The sequence below is a fragment of the Mytilus galloprovincialis genome, chromosome 14, assembly GCF_965363235.1.
Source record: "Mytilus galloprovincialis chromosome 14, xbMytGall1.hap1.1, whole genome shotgun sequence".
NCBI classification, from domain to species: Eukaryota; Metazoa; Mollusca; class Bivalvia; order Mytilida; family Mytilidae; genus Mytilus; species Mytilus galloprovincialis.
The window spans coordinates 62,025,558-62,052,018 of NC_134851.1; the positions used below are offsets into that span (position 1 = coordinate 62,025,558).

General features: G+C 31.7%; 1 protein-coding gene across 2 annotated transcripts in view; it reads left to right on the top strand.

The window, feature by feature from the left end:
- Window positions 1-2,429: 2,429 nt before the first annotated feature.
- LOC143058004 (islet cell autoantigen 1-like) overlaps window positions 2,430-26,461 on the top strand; it is a 47,421-nt gene continuing 23,389 nt past the window's right edge. The window contains exons 1-11 of one of the 2 annotated variants that reach the window (XM_076231467.1): window positions 2,430-2,510; window positions 5,532-5,584; window positions 6,218-6,395; window positions 8,150-8,222; window positions 13,621-13,744; window positions 14,593-14,791; window positions 16,631-16,855; window positions 18,781-18,866; window positions 21,239-21,388; window positions 24,060-24,166; window positions 26,058-26,207. In XM_076231467.1, coding sequence (XP_076087582.1) covers window positions 5,580-5,584; window positions 6,218-6,395; window positions 8,150-8,222; window positions 13,621-13,744; window positions 14,593-14,791; window positions 16,631-16,855; window positions 18,781-18,866; window positions 21,239-21,388; window positions 24,060-24,166; window positions 26,058-26,207 — 1,297 coding nt within the window. In that variant the 5' untranslated portion in view covers window positions 2,430-2,510; window positions 5,532-5,579. The remainder of the gene's footprint in view (window positions 2,511-5,531; window positions 5,585-6,217; window positions 6,396-8,149; window positions 8,223-13,620; window positions 13,745-14,592; window positions 14,792-16,630; window positions 16,856-18,780; window positions 18,867-21,238; window positions 21,389-24,059; window positions 24,167-26,057; window positions 26,208-26,461) is intronic. The other variant, XM_076231468.1, reaches the window with a different exon arrangement.

Consider the following 26,461-nt stretch of genomic DNA (forward strand, 5'->3'; position numbering starts at 1 on the left):
GTGGCCAAATCATATATCGGAACGGAGGAAAAAGTGTAAACAGATGACTTACAAGATAGTCTAAGAGATTTATGAATTGGTTACCCAAAAATGACAAAGTTCAACTATCTCTCATTAGAGCAAATATTAATAAAGATCAAAACCATGACCACATGCAAACAGACAGCAAAGTACGTTCTAGGATTCAAACTGTATGCGGAATAACTATAAACTATAAAGTGGGACGGACGGACGGACGGAGGGAAGGACGGGCGGCCAGACGGAATGACGGACGGACAGACGTACAGGGGTAGTTGAGGGGGCATACAAAAATATAGCTTCATTTACATCTTTTATTGCGTCAACTTGTAGACAGTAACCCTGATGATTTCTATTTTTAAGATTTTACCATTTTTGCGTTCATGTACTTACAACGTATTTTTGTCTGAATTAGTAATTGATTTAGATATGTATATTGATAATGAACATACATGTATCACATTTTTTACAACGTATAATTTCTTTTTAAAATGTTCAATAAAAGAGGTTCTGATTGGGGTTTACGGAATACAGAATAATGGGCAAAAATTGCAGAATAAAATGCAAAAAAGAAAAAAAAAAGAAAAAGTGTATAATGAGGTGCTAAAATATAAAGAATAAAGAATATTGGTAATACTAAATAAAAATTTATGATAATTATCCAGACTCTTATGATAAAAAGAATCTATCAATACGAAACACATAGTCATCGTGCATAATCAACACGAAGAACGTTGGAAATTATTAGCATGATAACTTGACGTTATATAATAAAAATTACGACGTCACGAATTTTGATGTTCTTTTTTTTTGGTCAAAATGTTGGGTTTGCGTCGCTTCTACAGGGAAAACGAAGTCGGTGACCATATATTTTTTTAATATCATCTAATTCGTAAGACATAGAGGAAAAAAATATTAATTTAAAAAAAAATTCTATGGAGCGGTTCTCGTGATTTATACCAGAAACCGAAAACTGTAGAAGAAAAATATAGATTTACCCTATATATTCAATGTAATTTAGTACCCTCTCGGACCATTTTAAAAATGGATTTTTCTTGAAAACGAAGTCGGTGACATATACTTTATTTTACATTTTCTGATGTATATTTTCAATATCTAATTGAGTTCTAACTTTTAAAAAAATCTATGGACTAGTTTATTTACTGATCCTTGACCTTAAGTTACAAAAAATTAATTCATACAGACTTCGTCCCCATTTACAGGAAATGCCTGCCTCATATTAGCATTGAATATAAGAATTTATGCCGGAAAAAAGTATGTTAATTTTTGAAATCGGTTAGAAAACTTAACCTACCAACTCGATCTTTGCCATGATGAATGTCCTGACCGATTTAAAAATGACAATAACTTCTTTTTGTTATTAAAATGATATATTAAATCAATTTTGGTATCAGGTAGGGCTGACTTAAAAATATCTTTATAAATAATGTGGTGATAATTCATTTTCTTCACATAAGTGATACATTGACAAAAATAAAACAAGCGTTTACAAAATCGTTCAAAATAGTACTAAAAAGTAAAAACACAAAAATACTGAACTCCGAGGAAAATTCAAAAAGGAAAATCAAAAATCAAAAGGCAAAATCAAAAGTCCAAGCACATCAAACGAATGGATAACAACTGTCATATTCCTGACTTGGTACAGGCATTTTCTAATGTAGAAAATGGTGGATTGAACCTGGTTTTATAGCTAGCTAAACCTCTCACTTGTATGACAGTCGCATCAAATTCCATTACATTGTCAACGATGCATGAACAAAACAAACATACTCAAAGAGTAAAAATGTCAAAAATAGGGGTACAACAGTCAATGTTGTGTTATCATCTTAATATCACTACATAAACAACAAATGTAACAAAGTAGCACAAACAGGCATACATCAAATTCAACATTCTCATTTTGCTTTTCCTATACGGCTGAATTTATCTATGTAAAGTCTACCCATAAATGAAAGAAGGTTTTCATTACTGGTGTAAAATTGCGCGTTTGAAATTCGCACAGGTAGACATAAAAATAATTTTGTCGTATGACGGCATACATAAATGCAGACTCACGTAAAGTAGATATAACAAAAAACAGACTTACAGTAAAAATAATAAATAAAATAATGGTGTGGTTCAAAGTATGACGGGATACATAAGTACTGTATCACGTCAAATACGGCTGAATTTATCTATGTAAAGTCTACCCATAAATGATAGAAGGTTTATAATGTCAAGTATAATAAAAGGAACCAATCGTTGAAATTAAAAAAAAAAAAAAAACAGTTGCATGTTCATTGGGATATTTCCAGAGGTTTCTAAAAGTCCTTTCAGTTCTTTGAAAAAGGACGTATGACAGATTAGCTCCCTTTGTATCTTTCGGTGTATTCCGTTACTTTCCGGAATACATCGTTAGTAAACATGGACGTCTGAAAATGATGCGATTTTTAATGCAGCAATATTTTATTTTCTAAGCGAAAACAAAACCTGTAAGATCACTTAAACCATATGAAACTCTCATTCAAAACTAGAAAAATAGACCAAAAATGTTTTCTTCTGTTTAAAACACCATAAAACAGACGATTTGTCATTTTTTTATTTGTGTAAATATTTGACACGTCTCTGCACCAACAATTTAATAGTGTACCCTATTAAATATAGCTGCGTAACCGTAGCTCTACTCAGGGGCGTATCCAGCCATTTAAAATAGGGGGTTCCCCAACCCAGGGTAAATGGGGTTCCAACAAAATGCTCCTATTCAACAGGTCAGGAATAACCATCAATTGGTGGATTATACCTCAATTGAGTATAATCCACCAATTGACATATATGGGTATAGACCAATTGACGTATAATGCAGGTTTTTTGTAATAAAATGCTAGTGTGAGAGGAGATAGGAGCATGATTTTGCAACTTGCAACCTATTTTATGACCCTTATTGAGTCCTCCGAAAGATTCAGATTTGTCAAAGCCTTCTGCATCTCTTGAGAATGCATGTGTACAGCAATTCTTTTGTTGAAACATTCGTACTATTGACAATGATTGTCTTTTGATAATGAAAGTCAAGTATTAACAAAGAGCTCCATTCACCTGTGGAGTTGTACTCATGTCAGATCACATGACTGCACACAGTATTGATGTCCAATGACAGGTGATTAGTGGTTAATTTGCCAATCAAGAATTGACAAGATAACAATAGAAGAAACTGCAAATACAATTACTGATTAAATGCATTATGTTATGTGACTATACTAAACTAGGAATGTTTGACAAGTTTTCATACCATAATATGGTTTTAAGAAAACAATGCTCCATTTTGGTGGAATAATTTGCTTTGAAAAAAAAAGATTTAGTACACCAATTGGTCTATATCATTATATGTCAATTGGTGGATTATACGTCAATTGAGGTATAATCCACCAATTGGTGGTTATTCCTGACCTGTTCAAATGCATTGATCGTCCCATGAACATACCTGCCAACTTTTAAAAATGCCCATGGGGGTTTTACGTGAAAGATGGTTCTTATAGTTCTATAGAACCTTCAAGGGGGCCTTCAAATATATTCTAATGTGGTTTTTTGGTTTCTTCATGCTTTAACAAGCTCATAGCCATTGTTAAATTAATTGTTTTCTTTAAAATAGTGGACAAAATTGCTCTTACAAAATTTCCACTGGGGAGCCTCCATGGGGGAAATCCCCCGCAAATAGTGACAGTTGGCGGGTTTGCATGAAAAGGGGTTACTAACACAGGCACTTGTTTTTATCCATAGGAAGGTCGACTATCCATATAAATAGAAGAAGGTGGCAAACGTAATTTTTTTTTAAGGTCACGACAGTCTCCCCTTCGGACACTTTTTGCACCCTTTAAATTAATGCAAAAAATCCCTACCTTATATGAATCGATTCAGTGAATATTTTCCTCTAACACTAAACTAATTTTATATCCCCCAAATATATAAAATATGTAGTTCAAATATAATATTCTATTGTAATTGGGATGATTATTATGCTCAACATGCTCAATAATGGGTGCTGTGATTGGCACAATAAAATATCTTGTATCTTGTTTTAAATTTTCCACATTACAAAAGTATTCAATTAACTTCATTTTCATGCTCGTATAAAAATAGGAAGATGTTGTATGATTGCCAATGAGACAATTCTCAACAAGAGCCTCAATGACGCAGAAAATAACAACTATAGGTAATTTTGTTGCTTTCAACAATGAGTAAAACCTATATTTACTTGTACTAGAGCAATGATGAGTCCTATAATGATAATATTAACCCTTTCATTGGTATGCCAGGATGACATACGCGCCTCCACTGCTATACGTGGCATATGCCACAATGACAACAGATTTTTCATCAGGACTCTTAAACCATTCGGTTTTCATTCGGGTCCTCTCTAATTTTTCCTTGTATGAATCGAGGATATGCAAGGTCTCATTTGCGCTTGAAATCACGGCAATTTTTCTTGTAAAATCATGCAGTAGAAGGAAAATTGAAGGAAAATAAAAACAAATATTTTGACAAATGCAAATGGTGGAAATCGGAAACGAAGCTGTAAATATGAAAATATTTCAGCATTTCTATGGTGAAACTGACAACGAGGATTAGTTAAAAGGTTTCTTGTTATCTCAATGTGTTTATTACAATAAATTCGTGTGGGAAATATGATTTTATCGATCATTACAAGACGTAGAAAAAGGGGGGAAAATGGAGGTTGACTAAAAATTTTGAGGACGGAGCCACTGATTTGTGCCACGATTACATAATACATTGTACGTTGTGTATGGTGCAATACGCTACAGAATCGAGCAATTGGTGTCTTCTTTATTATATGGCAGATAAAACAACAAAATAGATGAAGACTAAAAGTAGTTTTTATTCAAAATTCAACACAAATGTAATAAATTACACCTTTTACCTGTTAATTACCTGAAAATGCAGGTAACCTGATAAAAAAATTACTGAAATAACTGCCTAACATTACAGTTCATAGTCTCCTGAGCATTTTTCATGCAATAACTTTCTCTGTATCTCTTATAATAAAAAAGATACAGCAGTCTGAAAAGGAATATACTGTTCTAATGAATGAACACAAAAAAAATGCAGCAGCAGCAGCCATTTTTCTATTTTTTTGTGTAGTGTTGAAAGGGTTAAGAACAGAAATTCCAAGAAGATGGAGGTTATATATCAATGTGACAGCACCCTTAATCATATAAGCTGTGTTTGACAAAAATTAACCTTACATGCTGTGTGCAAGTGTACATTTGTACATATACATTTTGATCGATTTTGGAACATTCAAATACCAAATAAAAGATTACAACCTAGCTCACTTGTTAGCTGACAATGTATTACACTGCAAATTCTCTAATGTGTGCACACATGTGTATTTATTTACATGTAGGCTTTAAAAGTCTAGATGGAATAAAATAAGTACATCATTCAACCTAACTATAAAACTATTCTAATTTTCATTTTTTTATTTTTATTTTCCACAGATTGTCTGGTAGTTCCTCAGCACTGTGTACAGATATCATATAGAAAAGATGTCGTAAGTATATTAGATAAAAAAAAACTTGACCATGCAGTGTTCTCCCCAGATATTTTATTGACCATCCTGGTAAACAGGGAAATTGAAATACCATCCTTTTTCTTAAAATTATAGCATCACATCCATAGCATAATCTATAAGAAAACCACTTCAGATAACATCACATTTAAGATTATAGCATCACATTTGAGATTATAGCATCACATTACCATGATGCAAAAAGGCCCTGAGGAGAACACATGCACATTTCTTTGTAGTTGAATCTCAGCTTAGAGTATTGATACAAATAATAATTAAATAAACAAGAGCATTTGATTATAAATCTGAAAGAAATAATCAATTACCTGTCAGATAGTGAGTTTTGACTCATATTCATGACAGTCTATAGGAGATCAAAGATATTGGAACTTTCAATTTATAGTATTACAGGTTAAAATTGTTTTATCACATGACTTTTTTCTTGTGCATCTACAATGTCTATGCTGTCTTTCTAACATGAAGATTTTTTTAACAGACTTTCACTTAAAACATAAAAACACATGCTATAAAAAAATATTATTTGTCTGCCATGTTTAATTTCTCTCTGAGTTTTGTCAAAGAACATCAGTCAAACTGTTTTAAATCTTTCTTCAGTCGTCATGGTTATAGTGGATCCAACTATGATAAATATGTGGAACGAACAGATACATCCACAGTTCACAAGATCAAGGAAACATTCTGGACCACCAAACAGGCAGTAATACAGAAACTAGGCAAGAAAGAGGATGAACATGTGGTGGCATCAGATGCTCAGCTTGATGCTAAGCTAGAGGTATGACATGGGAATATTGCTGAAATGAAAGTCTGTAGTACTGGAAATCTACTTTTAATATTCAGTACTATTTTGTTACTTTAAAATTATTGTAATATTTAGGTACCTGTATTTTACAGTACTTGTTTTGTACTTGAAATTTAAGTACAGATTTTTGGTTGCACGGTTACATTTTCAGCATTTTGAAAGTTTGTCTTTTTCAAATCTCATAAAATTATGATGTTCAAACATGAAATACAAAAATGAAATACTGTGATCATTGTTGGTATTATTTTTGTACCAATATTTTAACTACAAATCAAGTACTGGAAAATATAAGTATCTAAATTTTACCATTATTTTAAAGTAAAGAAATAGTACTAAATATTGAAAGTAAATTTCCAGTTCTACAGATTTTAAGTACAGAAATAGTTCATATGTAAAAGTATCTGTGTAAAGTAGCTCTGTTACAGAGAAATGTTATGAATTAATTCTGTGAATCTGTACTGACAACTATTTATTCTTGCTTTATATAAGAATAAGGAGAAGTGGTATGATTGCCAATGAGACAAGACAGTTCAAATAACGTGAATAAAGGTAAAAGTAAGTCACTGTACAGTTTTCAACAATGAGAAAACCCATAAGGTAAAGTCAGAGTTCTATAAAAGGTCTGACTTGAAAAACATGACAATTCAGATTAGAAAACTAACTTTTTATTAGTTATAATGCAATTTATAAAAAAAATAATTTTTATATAGATTAGACCGCTGCTTTTCCCGTTTGAATAAGTTGACACTAGTAATTATTTGGGGCCCTTTATAGCTTTCTGATCGGTGTGAGCCAGGCTCTGTGTTGAAGACCCTACCTTGACCTATAGTGGTTTACTTTTATAAATTGTTACTTGGATGGAGAGTTGTCTCATTGACACTCATACCACATCTTTTTATGCCCCACCTACGATAGTAGAGGGGCATTATGTTTTCTGGTCTGTGCCTCCGTTCGTCCGTTCGTTCGTTCGTTCGTTCGTCCCACTTCAGGTTAAAGTTTTTGGTCAAGGTAGTTTTTGATGAAGTTGAAGTCCAATCCACTTGAAACTTAGTACACATGTTCCCCATGATATGAACTTTCTAATTTTAATGCCAAATTATCATTTTTATGCCCCACCTACGATAGTAGAGGGGCATTATGTTTTCTGGTCTGTGCGTCCGTTCGTCCGGACGTTCGTTCGTTCGTTCATCCCACTTCAGGTTAAAGTTTTTGGTCAAGGTAGTTTTTGATGAAGTTGAAGTCCAATCCACTTGAAACTTAGTACACATGTTCCCCATGATATGAACTTTCTAATTTTAATGCCAAATTATAGTTTTGACCCCAATTTCATGGTCAACTGAACATAGAAAATGAAAGTGCGAAGTTCAGGTTAAAGTTTTTGGTCAAGGTAGTTTTTGATGAAGTTAAGTCACATCTACTTGAAACTTAGTACACATGTTCCCTATGATATGATCTTTCTAATTTTAATTCCAAATTAAAGTTTTGACCCCAATTTCACGGTCCACTGAACATGGAAAATTATAGTGCGAGTGGGGCATCCGTGTACTATGGACACATTCTTGTTATATCTATGAACTAACAACAACCACTGAATTTCAGGCTCCTGTCACGATAAATAAATATTTAACACAAAAATAAGCCATGTTGTTGTGTTATTTAATGGATTAATTATATGATTTTAAAAAGTATTCTGAACTACATTGATGAATGCCATTTTTATCTCTTAGGTATTCAGATCTATACAGAGATCTTCCATGGAACTATTGAAAGTAATAGAAAAATACCAGGATCGTTTATGTCGTAAGTACGAACTACAAGAAAATATTAGAAAATGTCAGAATTGTTTACATCTTCATATGAGGGTAGTAATGGGGGTACCTTCATGACGAATAATGATAAAAATTCTTGCCAAATGACGTTAACGGTAATTTGTGGTGCATGACGATAAAAACGTCACCTGATTTTGACGAATCATGTTAATTTTTTTCCAAAAATAACGGTAACAATAAGGGTATTTTGACTAATCACGGTAAAATTTATCTAATTTGACGCTAACGATAGCCGAAAATTACTGTTTCACGCCTGACTGTAAAGGGCATTACTACCAAGGCTTCCAAAACGATCAATTGTATAATGTCCGGTAAAAGTCCGGCTGGGCATAGCATGAAATGGCCATCTACTTTTTAGTTTTCAAGGCTTTTTTGGTCATTTTAACATAATTCACTATCTTTTGACCCAACCTTTTACCTTTAACAGCCACACATTTTTCGGTCATAAAAGTGATATGATGATTAATTACTATCAAAACAACCCCTACTTCAATACTTTCTAATTTTAATCAAGACTAATTAGTTGTTGGACAGCTGAAAACTACCTGTTCAGGTGACAGGTAAACTATTTTCAGTTCCTGACATCGTATAAATTAATCGGTCTATTCACAATTATTTTCATACATTTCAGCGGTTTGTGTCTAATTGATTTAGTCCAACAGATTAAAATTATAATAAATACATTTATAAACATGATTTGATGAAACATTTAAAAAGGTTTTAAAAGAAATTTCGTCAGAACTACGATGTATGAACAAGAACGTGTGCGCATGTGCACAGGTGGGAAATTTAATTATGCATCCTACATTTCTTCAAAAATGCTAAAATTATCATTGATACCTGTTACAAACATTCATTTCAAGTATTTTGTTGAAGACATAATGTGGAAAGAGCTTCTTCACTAAGTGGTGCTTTGTAAACGAAAACTGATTTTTTGTTGCCGTTTAAGGTCCATGTTTAACCATTGTAAGGCAACATCTGGTTTTTAAAAATGTGACTTTAAAAACGAAAGTATAGTTTTTTGACAACGTCATTTTGCACAAATAAAGAGTCTAGGGCAGATATGAGCACGCTGATGTGCACACTTTGAATGATGTACTGCCAATTTTAAGTTTACGTCAGAAGATCAAATTCATATCAAAGTAAAGTTTAATATCGTTTTTTTAAAGCAATTGCTTTTATGCTATCGCGTATGGCCATCTTTGTGACCCAGATCAGAGACTCCGCCCATATCAAGCCATAGTATTTTGTTAAACAGGCTCCTGGTCTGTCATTCTTTAACACCTATGTATGTTTTCTAATGCAATACATAGCTTGAAACTTTAAAAAAACGTTAGTGGATTTAAGAAGTTTCAGAATATGTTCTTGTAGATGTATTTTTGTATTTAAAGGGTCAACCGTTTGACTATCAAATAACATAGAAGTGCGAGTGAAAAAAAGTACATTTTTATAACTGCGATTCCGTTTTTCGCCGTTCGTACGATGTTTCAACAAAATATGGATTCATTTCAGTTGTTGATTTAGTATTGAAAATTTAACTGAATTATCTCCTATTAAATACGGTTTTATATGTTTAATTTGTGTTTCTTTAAGAGGTCAGGTGCTCTTGTTCATTCATAAAATTATCGTTCATTCATACATTTATCGTAAAATCAAAATCACTACACAGGTTAATGCGTAGTGTCAAATGATTACCTGTAATCTAAAAATAGACAAACTTTGTTTGCGCAAATAATTTAGCGGAACGAAACCCTTGTTGAAAACAAATAACAATAAGTTCGTTTTCCTTTTCTGTCAAACTCCGTAATATTTATCGATCACCTTACTAATGAAATGGACCCGTCCAAACGTAGTAGATGCCAAGTCGGTCCAGATGAAGAGATATTTCAATTTGGAATTTTCTAGTTACATAGATTGAAAAAAAGTACGTCTTTTTAAATATCATGATCAAAACTGGGAATGCATAACAAATGTCAGATGAAACCATTATCCTCGTCTTTTCAGTGAACAAGTCTACTACGTTTGTTGACACTCGACGGTCCACCGTGTTAGCAATTTTATTTCACATGTTTTCGAAATATTGAAGATCATTTTTCGCAATGTTTCCTGAAAATTGATAAATGTCAAAGCAACGTAGAGCTGTTTGTTCTTGTTCGTATAATAAAATTGAGAATGGAAATGGGGAATGTGTCAAAGAGACAACAACCCGACCATAGAAAAACATACAACAGCAGAAGGTCACCAACAGGTCTTCAATGCAGCGAAAAATTCCCGCACCCGGAGGCGTCCTTCAACTGCCCCTAAACAATACATCAGTGATAACGATTTAATGTCATGTTTGTCTGTGATGACCCCCCCCCCCCCTTTTCGGGATTGCATGAGAATTATAGTTATCTCGTACCCACATGCACTTGTTTCTATCCATAGGAAGGTCGGCTATCCATATAAAACTATTTTGGATAGAAACAAGTGCCTGTGCTCGTACCGCATCAGAAGGACATACATGTATATCAACTGAGCAATAATGTTTGGAACTTAGTTTTAAAAATGATGACAAAGTACCATTATGAAAATATTTTTATTAAGCTGAAATATATATTTATTCTTTACATGTTTATGTCTTGTAAGATATTTTATTTCTTTCCCGTTTTTTAACATTTGCGTCTGGAAAGTTGAAATGTTTTAACTTAATCATTTGTGTTAATGGTTAAATATAAATTGATAATGAAAATTGTTAAAATTAAATCAATAAAGGAAATTATTGCCCAGTTACAAACACTACCAGGGGATAATCCATGATGATTTCTTTTTATGCCCCATTTAGGGGCATTATGTTTTCTGGTCTGTGCGTCCGTTCGTCCGTCTGTTCGTTCGTCCGTTCGTTCGTCCGTTCGTCCGTCTGTCCCGCTTCAGGTTAAAGTTTTTGGTCGAGGTAGTTTTTGATGAAGTTGAAGTCCAATCAACTTGAAACTTAGTACACATGTTCCTTATGATATGATCTTTCTAATTTAAATGCCAAATTAGAGTTTTGACCCCAATTTTACGGTTCACTGATAGAAAATGATAGTGCAAATTTGTGGTTAAAGTTTTTGGCTTCAGGTTAAAGTTTTTGGTCAAGGTAGTTTTTGATGAAGTTGAAGTCCAATCAACTTGAAACTTAGTATACATGTGCCCTATGATATGATCTTTCTAATTTAAATGCCAAATTAGAGTTTTGACCCCAATTTTACGGTTCACTGAACATAGAAAATGATAGTGCAAATTTCAGGTTAAAGTTTTTGGCTTCAGGTTAAAGTTTTTGGTCAAGGTAGTTTTTGATGAAGTTGAAGTCCAATCAACTTGAAACTTAGTATACATGTGCCCTATGATATGATCTTTCTAATTTAAATGCCAAATTAGAGTTTTGACCCCAATTTTACGGTTCACTGAACATAGAAAATGATAGTGCAAATTTCAGGTTAAAGTTTTTGGTCAAGGTAGTTTTTGATGAAGTTGAAGTCCAATCAACTTGAAACTTAGTATACATGTGCCCTATGATATGATCTTTCTAATTTAAATGCCAAATTAGAGTTTTGACCCCCAATTTTACGGTTCACTGAACATAGAAAATGATAGTGCAAATTTCAGGTTAAAGTTTTTGGTCAAGGTAGTTTTTGATGAAGTTGAAGTCCAATCAACTTGAAACTTAGTATACATGTGCCCTATGATATGATCTTTCTAATTTAAATGCCAAATTAGAGTTTTGACCCCAATTTTACGGTTCACTGAACATAGAAAATGATAGTGCAAATTTCAGGTTAAAGTTTTTGGTCAAGGTAGTTTTTGATAAAGTAGAAGTCCAATCAACTTGAAACTTAGTATACATGTTTCCTTTGATAAGATCATTCTAATTTTAATGCCAAATTAGAGAATTTATTCCAATTTCACAGTCCTTTAAACATAGAAAATGATAGTGTGAGTGGGGCATCCGTGTACTGTGGACACATTCTTGTTGAGTTATATGTTTCAGCACATGTATATTTGACCCCAACTTTAGCCTGGTAAACATGTTGTCTCCTTGTGAAATATAAAACATATTAAAAATGACTTTCTGCTAAAGTCTTTTATTTATATAAAGTTAAAACCTTCTTACTTCTAACTAGACAACACTCATGTCAGGTTTAATTATTATATATATGTGGATGAAAAATAAAAGTCCCCAAACATTAACATGACAGCAATTGCTTTTACAGCCTTTAAGGCTTTGATTTTTAATCTAATGTCAATCATTGGGATGGCCATCTGATTAACATAATTTCCTTTTGTGACTTAGTCTTAGGGATTAGAATTGGGATCAGATATGAAATGTCTGGCTGGCTCATAAAAATTTGGAAGCTCTGATTACTACCCTCTTATATGTAAACCAATGTTTCAGATATGAAATTATGTGGGAAATCTTGAATTTAAAATTGAGAATGGAAATGGGGAATATGTCAAAGAGACAACAACCCGACCAAAGAGCAGAAACATACTGAGGCCACCAATGGGTCTTCTACACAGTGAGAAAATTCCACACCTGGAAGCAGGCCTCAGCTGGGCCCTGATTTAAAATGTTTTTCATTCAGTGAAAGAACAACTAAATTCAGAACAATTAAATTTGATCTAGAGAAAGTGCTGCATACGAAAGTATTAGAATGTGTGAAAGTACTAATTAAACTCCCATTGAACATTTGGAAAAAAAATTATGAAATTAAATTCTTAACATAAATTTAAAAACCAAGTACGATTTGAATTCTAGTTCCATCCAAACTTTGCAATGAAAATGTATAAATATTAGAAAAACAAAGAATACACAAAACCAGTACATGATTAAAATAAAACCAACACAAAAAACAAAGAAACTGCTTGTATTGCTGTTCTTCATCTCAATGTGACAGACCTTCAACATGGAGCCAAAAAACTATCACTGCAAGTTTTAGATAGCGTCTCTCACTGGCTTAAGGTGGTACCCAACACTTTCACTAAAATTAATTTGGCTCATTAAATTTTCATAAAATTTTGTCAAAGTATTTACTTTGAACCTTAAATAAAAATATAAAAATTTAAAAAATTTTTGAACTAACCGTTTTGTCAGAAAAATTACACTGGTTATATAGCAATTTGACAAACACCAATTTTGATCATTGAGAAGCTTAATATTCCTTTTACAACACATCAAAATTAAAATGTTTAGCTGACTTTACAGAGTTATCTCCCTGTAGTGTTAGGTACCACCTTAAGAAGAGATCTTGAAAAAAAAAATAATAATAAATGAACATACTAGTAAGTAGTTTATAAATGTATATTAAGACAAAATAAAAAGAAGTTTGAATGAATATTTTCTTTTATAGGTTTGTCACAAGAAGAAAGTAGCACAGGCAGATTCCTTAAATCACAGAGTAACATTGACAAAACCAGAGCTGGAAAAATGATGGCTGCTGTAGGCAAATCACAGAGCTTCTCAGCTCAGCAAAGGTAGGCAAATCATAGAGATTCTCAGCTCAGCAACTAGGCAAATCACAGAGGTTCTCAGCTAAGCAAAGGTATGAAATTCACAGAGGTTCTCAGCTCAGCAAAGGTAGGCATTCGTAGAGCTTCTCAGCTCAGCAACTAGGCAAATCATACAACTTCTCAGCTCAGCTAAGGTAGCCTAATCAGAGAGCTAATCAGCTCAGTAGTTCATATAACTTAATCACAGAGCTTAATCTCCTCTTCAATTGATGTGAATTCTCAGTTATTCTGGTCTCATCAAAGGTACATGAATCTCAGAGCTTCTCAGTTCAGTTTAAATGAAAGTTGTATTTTGGTTTTCAGTGATTCACAAGATCATGTAAAACCTGCAAGCTTAGGCTACAGAAATCTTAAAATTAAAAAAATGTAAAGATAAAAAAATATTTTTTAAAAAAATATTACCTTATCAAATTTACGTATCAAGCAATTGCTTGATTTTTGTTAATGTATGGTGGTCAAACAATTATGGACCTTTTAACTTTCTGTCAATTTCCATTAAAAAAGAAGCAGTTTTGTCATAGTCTTTATTTAACATCATAACATAAGCAATATGATGGGTGCCACATGTGGAGCAGGATCTGCTTAGCCTTCCAGAGATCCAAGATCACCCCCAATTTCTGGTGGGGTTCATGTTGCTTAGTCTTTGGTTTTCTATGTTGTGTCTTCTGTACTATTATTTGTCTGTTTGTCTTTTTATTTTTAGCCATGGCTTGTCAGTTTATTTTCGATCTATGAGTTTGACTATCCCTCTGGTATCTTTCGTCCCTCCTTTATTTGAATTGTATGAAACTTAAAAATCATTTGTATTTTAGGTTAGCGATGAGAGTGCCGCTAGTAAGACTTTACCAGGAAGTGGAAACATTTAGATACCGAGCCATATCAGACACATTGATGACTATAAATAGAATGGAAGGAGCCAGGACAGAGTACAGAGGTGCCCTCTTGTGGATGAAAGACGTATCAGAACAGTTGGATCCAGATACTTATAAACAGTTAGAAAAATTTAGAAAAGTAAGAAAAAATAATTTAGAAAAGAAAGAAAAAAATAGACAGAGAAAAGAAAGATATTTTAATTTTAGATTTTAGGTTTCTGAGTTTTAGGGTTTTATTCATTAAAAAAGGGGGATTTTCCAGTTTTCAGACAATAACTCAAAAATGCTTTCAGTAGTTCTCATGAAACTTTGGTAAGTAGTTTATATCTATTGACGTAAGCCCCTATTAGTTTTCTATAAATTCTGATTTGACATTGAAAAATATGTCATTTGATTGTTGAACAATACTAGAAAATAGAAATATCAAGAAATTATAATAAACTTATCTCCCTTTGCCCAGCAGCCGGAAACTCAACTTTTTATTTTGTTTAAATTTATCTGCAGATTTTATTTTGTATCCCCATAAATGACTATCTTCCATACATTTGTACATATATTTGTCAAGTAGAATCTGAAAGCTATTAATTTAATTTATAAAAATCACACATAACATATTCTATTTAAAGCCCCCCTTCTAATTAACGCCCCCCTACCGAAAATCGTGCGTTCAGAACTTTTGACTTTTAATAAACGCCCCCATTTTGTAGTTAAAAAAATAATATTGAAACTTACCTATTACAGGTAAGCTCTGTAATAGGCTTAAAAACACGAAATCCCGTGGTCCCGAATTTAAATAAAGTAAATCCCGACATCCCGAAATCCGAAAAGAAGAATTCCCAGATCCCGAAAGGGTCAATCCCGAAATCCCGAGCTTAAAAACACCCGATCCCGAAGTCCCGATAAAGGTCCTATCCCCCCTCATTACAATATTGCTAAGACATCGACCCGGTCACTCAGAAACATGAAACAAAAAATCAATAATGCCCATGTTTTAATCCACTCCGATAATCCAACACAGTGTGAACAAGTTCCAAAAATAGATCTGTCAGTTACACAGTACGCTGTTGAAATTATGTTCCATTGATGTGCACGCTTGTTCATTCGAAAATTTTAACAAATTATTAGATGAGGTCACATTACCGATAAACGCTATTTATAGATTATGGAGACAATAAGAAACACGTGTATGTTACTATAGTCTGTTTCAACAAAATTCAGGTAAAGGTCAATGAAGTAAGGTACGAAATTCGTTTCTCTAATTGATGCCCCCCTTTCGGAAATTGTCTTCGCCCCCGGGGCGTTTATTAGAATAAATACGGTAGATTGTAAAATGGGGAAATTAATTAAATGGTGTTTAGTTCTAATTTCATGATTGATATAATTTTGCAAAATTATCTCCTTGCATAATTTTTTTCTTTTTGAAGAAATTCTGGTATCAAACCAAAGAAAAATGTAAAACATCAACTTTGTGAAAGGAGTTTTCCTAGATCTGGAAATTAAGAAATTTAAATTCCATGAACAAGAAACCCTCTTACAGTTAAAAAATTTTAAAAAAAAATTTGAAATGTAATTTCTTAGTAGCAGATGATTGAGGACATACAGAATAAATAAAATAGTTCAGTGATATCTGCCGTTAACAGTCATTGGCTTCTAAAAGCCACATTCAGACCAACCCAAACACTTTCTTTATACATATATATAATTTAACTCTTTTCATTGGTCACATCTTTTTGGTAAAATCCTCATTTGCTGAATGTATTTCATAGCCCTGATGATAATGTCTTTTTTTCAAGTTCAAGCACAAGTGCGGAAAACAAAAGCTAAATTTGATATTATAATTGGTCAGTTTACTTTGAATTTGATATTATATAGGTCATTTTACTATGAATTTAATATTATAAAGGTTTGTTTACCATGAATTTAATATTATAAATGGAGAATTGAACATAGTCTCTTGATGATAATGATTTTATTTCAGGTTCAAGCGCAAGTGCGGAAAACAAAAGCGAAATTTGATAAATTAAAACTGGATGTGATGCAAAAAGTAGACTTATTAGCAGCCAGTAGATGTAATATGTTCTCACATGTCTTAGCCAATTATCAATCAACGTTATTACATTTCTGGGAGAAAACATCAAGAACCATGACAGCCGTCGCAGAAAGCTTTAAAGGATACCAGTACTATGAATTTAATATTATAAAGGTTTGTTTACTATCAATTTAATATTATAAAGGTTTGTTTACTATCAATTTAATATCATAAAGGTTTGTTTACTGTGAATTTAATATTATAAAGGTTTGTTTACTATCAATTTAATATTATAAAGGTTTGTTTACTATCAATTTAATATCATAAAGGTTTGTTTACTATCAATTTAATATTATAAAGGTTTGTTTACTATCAATTTAATATTATAAAGGTTTGTTTACTGTGAATTTAATATTATAAAGGTTTGTTTACTATCAATTTAATATTATAAAGGTTTGTTTACTATCAATTTAATATTATAAAGGTTTGTTTACTATCAATTTAATATCATAAAGGTTTGTTTACTATCAATTTAATATTATAAAGGTTTGTTTACTATGAATTTAATATTATAAAGGTTTGTTTACTATCAATTTGCTATTATATCACTAATATAGGTCTGTTTACTATGAATTTAATATAATTATAAAAGGTGGGTTTACTATCAATTTAATATTATGAATGTCAGTTTACTATCAATTTAATATTATGAATATCAGTTTACTGTGAATTTAATATTATGAATGTCAGTTTGCTATGAATTTAATATTATGAATGTCAGTTTACTATGAATTTAATATTATAAAGGTTGGTTTACTATGAATTTAAAATTATGCTGGTCAGTTTAATATTATAAAGGTTGGTTTCCTATGAATTTATAAAGATTATGATGATCAGTTTAATATCATAAAGGTTGGCTTCCTATGAATTTATAAAGATTATAATGATAAGTTTAATGTTAAAAAGGTTGGCTTCCTATGAATTCAATGTAATGATGGTCAATTTAATATCACAAATGTCATTTTACTATAAATTTTATATTATAAAGATCAGTTTATTTTTAGTTTATTTTTATTGAAAAGATTGCATTGAAATTATGGTCAAGTCTCAGATATCCACTTCTTAAGGTAGATCCATGGTATACTGCCATCTTAGATTGAACAATCCCAGTACAATATCGGTCTAGTTATATGCCCAAATCTGCAAATTTGGAGACAGATTTACAACTTAATGGTTAGACTGATTATTTATATAAAGAAAACTTGGTGATTTATTATATTAAGCAAAATATTTAAATAGTTATCATTTTTTGTTGGTTTTATAATCATTTATTTAAATGAGCCATTTAAGGGGAGATAACTCTTTTAGTAGCAAATTATACTGGATTAATAGGGAATTTTTTTATTTTTAATTGTGGCAAGAAAAAAAGTTTGGTGACACCATTTTTTCTTTTTATTTTCTTGAAACATATAATAAAACCTATCTTCTCACAATTTATAGAAATTTTTTTTATGCACACGAATGTGTTTTTTCATGAACAATCTAACCAAATTTAGGCAATTTTCAACGACTCATAGCTTGAAAAATAGCACGGTGACCCATACTTTTTATTATATTTAAAAAAAAAAAGCATAGTAAAATCTTCATATTGGCAAATTATATGAAAATTCTGTCTCAAAAAGTATATACTTATGATCTACCTTAAAAGATTGATTAGGTTTGAAAACAGGGAAGAATCTAGATCTAAAATACTTATCAACCCACATTCACGATCTGAAAAAAAAACCTTAACTAATTCACATTTAAACAACTCATTACACACCAGAAAAAAATAATTCTTACGATGCCACTTTAGAGCTTAAAATGTAGGCTGTTAGACCTTATTGCTATTCATTCCAAACTTTTTACAGATTCATAAAGATGTCTTCTTCTCAATACACCTGATCGGTATTTATTCCAATCCAGATAAGCTCTGAAATTACACAACTTGTTAATGATGTCACAAACCAGTTGAAGCTATTTGGGGTACTCGTTTACTTAATATATATTGTAAATAAAACTAGTAATAGTTAATAATTTTATTTTCCTATGTATTTTAGGATTTAGCAGAACCTAGTAGAAAATTAGCTGAAGAGGCGGGGAAAGATAAAGAAGCTGACATAGATGACGACTTTGATCCTAGCAAGTTAGTATTCAAAATGGTTAAATGATTTTTGTCTTTTCTGTGCTGTTGTGAGAAATATCAAAATATCTTTAAGAGTATCTTTATTATACAGTACCAAGGGGAGATAATTATCCATCAAATTTTATAACATTTTAATCTCACAATTCATTTTGGAAAATTTATTCATGCCTATGAATCTGTTTCTCAGTGTTCCAGCTGGGCCGTTTTCAGAGGGCGCGGCGCCCGCCCTTTTCCGAGTGTCGCCCTGTGCCCTTTTTACAGTTTCCAGGGCGCCCTGCCTTTTTTGAAGATCGATTGCATATTAATTTGCGTATTGATATGATACGCTAATTACTAAATTTTACCTGGGGAAAAGATTATGACTTTGTTTACCACCCCAAGCTAATCAATGGTTACAACTGGTGTCATAATCTGTTGTTATAGGTAATCCGTTTATCGGATGGGTCATTAATGATCATCAACATTAATTCGTTCAAATAGAATCGGTCAGTCGGCAATTATCTTTGAAGAAATGTGCATACAACAACTTGGGCACAATTTGCGATGTTTACCGTAGTTTCATGGAAGAAACGTAAAGACAGAAAGTTGGAAAACCATTATAAACTCGTTGAAGACATTGTTTTACTTGTTTTCTGTAAAATAAACAGAAAATTCAGATGTATTTGTCATTGACTGCCTTCATTTTTGATACGAAAATAACAAAATCGGGCACCATATTGTGATCATATTTACATCATATTTACGTACTGTTTATAATCCTCCAAAGAAGGAGCACACCTGAATAAAGAAAGATAACTCAATCTGATTGTTTTCCTAGCATTGAGTAACCCATTTACATATTCTAAAATGTGTCTCCATACTTCTTGCTTAAGAATATATATGTTTAGGTATTTATTTTGAGTTATGGGAAAAGTTAAAGAGGGTCTTAGTAGCAGTGTTGGTAGGGTGCCTTGGTCATCTTTTTCTGTATTCTTTATTTTTGATACTATTTTTCACTGTTGCTTTATATCCTAAAATTGTGAATTTACTGATCACAGCTGTTTTGTGCTGTATTGCCATCAAGCACAGCAGGGGTAGAAAGGTGAAACTGGTAAAATGTGGTAGACCATAGAAACAGTATGAAACAGATCTCCTTTCAAAACATACTGCATATAAAGTTCAACTGTGCCAAGCAATGATAAAAAAACTTGTGTGACAAGCTGCTTGACAAGTTTTTCAGCCTTAAAAGTAGAAAGTTCTATATGGGCTAAAGATGTTGTTCTTGTATAACCTGTGATTCAACGAATAAACACAAATGTTTGATTAACATCTTTTATTAAAATATGCCCTTTTCATATTATCATATCGCACGTTAAATGCCCTTTTTCAGGATTGACACCCTGCCCTTTTGAAAACCTAGCTGGAACACTGTTTCTGATTTATTTATTTTTATGGATTTTTGATTTTTCATGGTTTTTGCAAAAGTCTGCATGCCAAGCCTTTAGAAATTTTGTATTTTTTTTAAAATTAAAAATGAAAACATATTCTTTCATAAATTATGTTTATGTGTAAAAGTTGGAGAAAAATGTATAGAATACTGTTTGGGTTTTATGTCTAACTTCTTTTCGCATGCCTAAAGTATGTGCACAATGTAGGTTGCATTTTAACAATTTTTTCACATAGGTTGTTTTTTATAGGGACATGTATCTGCAGTGTTTGAATTTGTTGCATAAGAAATCCATACTTTTCCTGCAAAAATACTTGCCAAAGTTTATGTTTAAACCAAGTGCATACAAATGTTTTTGCTTGCATGCTTTGATTAGACCTAGTGTATAGATTTGAATTCTAAAGTTTGCATGATGAGTCTTGTACTTTTAAATGCTTTAATTAGACCTAGTGTATAAATTGAATCTTTAAGTTTGCATGATGAATTTTATAGTTTTTGAAAGCTTTAATTAGACCTAGTGTACATGCATGTTTAAATGTGAATCCTTAGGTTTGCATGATAAATCTTGTACTTTTGCATGCTTTAATAAGACAGAGTGTATACATTTTATTTTCCAAGATCAATGTTGTATTTTTGCATGCTTGATTTAACCAAGTGTATACAAGGTTTTTTTTTGTTTACTGAATTATGTAGTTTTGCATGCTTAATTAAATTTAGTTTATGCATGTTTTTTTGCTTGATGAATTATGTAGATTTGCATGATTTGATTATACATGTACCAAGTGTATATATATGAATCTTACAGATTTGGATGCTTATATTAAAACAAGTGTATAAATGTTGTTTACCCAAATAGTTCCCCTATTTTTGCATGCTATGATTGTGTATTCTGCACGTGCTAGTTTATCTGTGTGTATAAATGTTGTGTTTGTGTTGTCACTTTCAGTTACGATTACATCAAAGAAAAATGTCAAAAACAAAGAGAAGAATTTGATCAAGAATTGTCCAGTAGATTAGAAGGGCACATTGATGAAAATGATGATCAAAATTTGTTACAAAATAATGGAGATATTTCAGAAAATATTAGTGACGACAGGTAAACCTGACTGTGGATTCATTATTATTCGTCGGATACCAATTTTTCGTGGATTTCGTGGGTACAAGAGAACCACAAATTTAAATGTCCAACAAATCACAAAGATTCTTAAGAAATATATCCAGACTTTTCCAAAACTATGAAAATAAATATCCACAAATATTCAAGTTGTCCTCAAACCACAAAAGTGGTATCCATGAAAATAACTGAATCCACAGTATTTTGAATGAATGGAGATAGGCCAATGTGTTCAAAAAATTACTGTAAAAATTCAGAAATTATGAGTGCATCTATTATTGTAAATTTTGAAAAGTGGACAATCTTCATACAGATATATATATGTGATATCAGATTGCAGTTTCTTATTTTGGCAATATTCACCCAGTCACATCATTTGTACAATTAAAAACTTGGCAAAAGTTTCGAAATTGACAGTTTTTTTAATGACTTTGAGGTAGGCCAGAAAATCCCCCAAAAATAGTGAGAAAAAGTGTATACTTGTGGAAAATTATAATTGATTTAAGCTAAAGTAACAAGGCTCATTCAGCATTGATTTTGGCCACATATTTTCTCGAAAAACTAAAAAGGCATTTGCTAAAATTAGTGGTTTTGTAGTTCATTCTAACAAACTTAGTTTTCTCGTTTGAATTGTTTAACATTGTCTTATCGGGGCTTTCTATAGCTGGCTATGCGGTATGGGCTTTGCTCATTGTTGAAGGCCGTACGGTGACCTATAGTTGTTAATGTCTGTTTCATTTTGGTCTTTTGTTGATAGTTGTCTCATTGGCAATCATACCACATCTTCTTTTTTATATTTTCAAACATTAGGGACTATTTTAACATAAGAAGTAGCTTTCAAATAGAGAATAGGTGGGCCAAAAACAAGCCTAATCGTACCTTGTCCTTCTTTTAGTATTAAGTTTTAGTTTAAAGTTGACACATTGTTCAAATGGCACTTCAAAGAAGCCAATGTAATGACAAACCACAATATGATTTTTTTTATTAAACAGATTTCATTAAACTAACAGAACCAAACTTTCCATAATTTATTTACCCCAAATACTTTTACTTTAAAATTTTTTAAAAGAATTCATTGCCTTGAAACAGGGTTTTAAATTGCGGCAATTTTAGAAGCATACCTTTTCCATCATGTGGTAGATGAAAAAATGGAAGCATTCTATACAAAGCACCTTTTAGATGAAAATGACAATCATCAAATTTTGTTTTCTGTCCATTCAGTAAATTTTTAAAAGAAGGTGTGGTATGATTGCCAATGAGACAACTCTGCACAAGAGACCAAAATGACACAGAAATTAACAACTACAGGTCACAGTACAGCCTTCAACATTGATCATAGTTAGCTATAAAAGGCCCCAAAATGACAATGTAAAACAATTCAAACTATAAAACTAAGGGCCTAATTTATGTAAAAAAAAACACTTTGGATTTGGTCTTTGAGACATGTGAAATTACTTTGTTTCTCTCAAAACAACATAGCCAGAGTTTTCACCCATTGAATTGCAAAAACTTTGATAATGTATTGATAACTTTGTCAGTTACAAATATTTGGAAAAAAGTAGTGGAAACTTGAATATATAAAAGAATTATAAAATTGTCAAAATAGAAGCATTCTATACAAAGCACCTTTTGGTTGAAAATGATAACCATCACATTTTGTTTTTTATTCATTCAGTAAACATTTCCTGCAACTTTGGATTTGGTCTTTGAGACATGGGAGATAATCTGTTTTTTCTCTACAGAACTTAGCCTGAGTTCTCTCCCATTGAATTGCAAAAACTTTCATAATGTATTGGTTACAAATATTGGTATAAAAAAACAGTTTAAATTTGAATATATGAAATAGCATTTGAAATCAAAGGTCTTTTTTCTCTCTGTATACAACATAGCAAGAGTTCTCTCCCATTAAATTGCAAAAACTTTCATAATGTATTGAAAACTTTGTTGGTTACAAATATTTGGATAAAAAAACTGTAAATTTGAAGATATGGAATAACATTTGAAATCAAAGGTCTTTTTTCTCTCTGTATACAACATAGCAAGAGTTCTCTCCCATTGAATTGCAAAAACTTTCATAATGAATTGAAAACTTTTGTTGGTTACATATATTTGGATAAAAAAACAGTGTAAATTTGAAGATATGGAATAACATTTGAAATCAAAGGTCTTTTTTTCTCTCTGTATACAACATAGCAAGAGTTCTTTCCTATTGAATTGCAAAAACTTGGATAATGTATTGAAAACTTTAAAGGTTACAAATATTTGTATAAAAAAAACAGTGTAAATTTGAATATATGGAATGACATTTGAATTGAAATCAAAGGTCTTTTTTCTCTCTGTATGCAACATAGCAAGAGTTCTCTCCCATTGAATCGCAAAAACTTTGATAATGTATTGAAAACTTTAAAGGTTACAAATATTTGTATAAAAAAAACAGTGTAAATTTGAATATATGGAATAACATTTAAATTGAAATCAAAGGTCTTTTTTCTCTCTGTATGCAACATAGCAAGAGTTCTCTCCCATTGAATCGCAAAAACTTGGATAATGTATTGAAAACTTTAGAGGTTACAAATATTTGAAAAAAAGTAGTGGCAACTTGAATATATAAAAAAATTATAAAATTAAAGACAAACAATGTCTTTTATTTTAGGTTGATTGAATTTGAAGATTACCATGACGATGAAGGTAAAGACTCCTTACAGACTAATGGCAGCTTGCAGAATTTGTATGAAGGAGATGGACATGCTTTAAATGATGGTATGATTGATTTGACTATTTTAAATTATTTTTACCATGCCAATAATTAAGGTGGTACCTAACACTACAGGGAGATAACTTTGTAAAGTCAGCTAAACGTTTTAATTAATCTGTGTTGTAAAGGGAATATTAAGCTTCTCAGTGATCAAAATTGGTGTTTGTCAAACTGCTATATAACCAGTGTAATTTTTCTGATAAAATGGTTGGTTCAAATTTTTTGAAATTTTTATATTTTTGTTAAAGAGTCAAAGTAAATACTTTGTCAAAATTTTATAAAATTTAAACGAGCCAAATTAATTTTAGGGAAAGTGTTGGGTATCACCTTAAATATATTGATGGCATATATTTGGTTGATTGATTTTTGGTGTTTAATGGTTAAGCACTATTGGTTATAACTTAGTGGTTAGATTTTATTGTTCATTGTACAAACCGCCAACCTTTGTTGTGAGTTCAATTAAGATTAAGGGATCCAACACTCAACCTAAGTGTTGATAGGCTTATGATACAGTAGACAAATTACTTGAAATATTTGATAGTCTCTGTTGTATATTTTTTTCCGTTATTTTTCTAGATTCAATATAATTTTGAACTTTATTTTTTGAATAGAAACTTGACAATTTTGATGAACAAATATTGACATTCAAGATTCATTTATTTTTTGTGACATTGAATTGTATACTGTTTCATTTCGTTTCACTGCTGATTGACAATGCTTTTTATACCCCACTCAACGGGTTGCCGAGGGTATAATGTTTTTGACCCATCCGTCAGTCCGTCTGTCAGTCCTGTTTCTTGTCATCGCAACTCCTCTCAAACCACACAACAGAATTTCACGAAACCTTTTCAGATAATAAGGACATACTATGTTGTTGTGCATATCAACGGGAAATTGCGATTCAATTTTTTTTCTAGGAGTTGCGCCCCTTTGAACTTATTTACTTTAATGTACTACTGCAACAGTTTGTCATCGCAACTCCTCTCAAACCACACAACAGAATTTCACGAAACCTGCGAAGTGAGATTTTGTTTCTCCAGTGACAATATGAAGACGTGGGGTATGTGAGCATGCTCACAAAGGTTCTTTAATTCGAGGAGTAACAATCTCAAATATCACTATCATAGCTTTGTTTCATTTCATTTATTATACTGAACGTTCTGATATTAATTCCTATTTAAACCTGAATTCAAAGTAATCAACTAGTACATATTTAACCATCTGTAAAAGTATCTGTTGATACAAAAATGACTTTGTAAAATATTAGCCATATAATAAAATAAATTGTCTACCTAGTATTAGCCAATCAAAATCTAAAATGAAGTATGATAAAGTGAAACATCACACGACATCAATGAAATTTTTATACCCCATTTATAGGCATTATGTTTTTTGGTCTTTCCATCTGTCTGTCCCACTTCAGGTTAAAGATGTTTGTCGAGGTAGTTTTTGATGAAGTTGAAGTCCAATCAACTTGAAACTTAGTGAACATGTTCCCTATGATATGATCTTTCTCATTTTAATGCCAAATTAAAGGTTTTATCCAATTTTCACGGTCCACTGAACATAGAAAATAATAGTCATCCGTGTACTTGGGACATAAATTTAAAAACTAAATATTATTGATGTCGACTGCTTGACAATAAAATACAATCCTATCTAGCAACATTGAAGACCCCTTGTTGGCCATCGGCTGTTGTCTGCTCTTTGGTTGGGCAGTTGTCTCTTTGACACATTCCTCATTTCCATTTTCAATTTTCTCTAGGCACTCCAGCTTCCTCCACCAATAAAAACTGACTGCCATAAAATAGCCTAAATGTGGTGCTTAAAAGTGGTGTTAAAGCACCAAAAATCAAACCAAATCAATTTTATCTATGTTTAATCCATATTTTTCAGAAAACAAATCAATCCTTTCAAGAGATTCCAAAAAGTCTGATACTTCTAGTCCATTTATAGAGTTTGAGGAGGACAAGCCGGAGGAAGATTTTAGTGGCCAAATCATATCAACATCAGAAAAGATCAAGCTGACTAAAGTTAATAAAAAAGGTATGTACACCTCTCTTATAACTTATAATCAGGATTACAGGGTATTTTGAAAGTAATTGACTAAATTAAATTACATGTAATCAGAATTTTGGCTGATTAATGATTACTATGATTACTTGAAAAATTGTAATCAATTACAGCTGATTAACGATTACAATTACAATTACCCCAAGTCTGCTTATAATATGTTAATGGGTTGTTCATATTGGTAATGTCTGGTGAGAAATGCTATGATTTAAATGGTAGTGACAGTT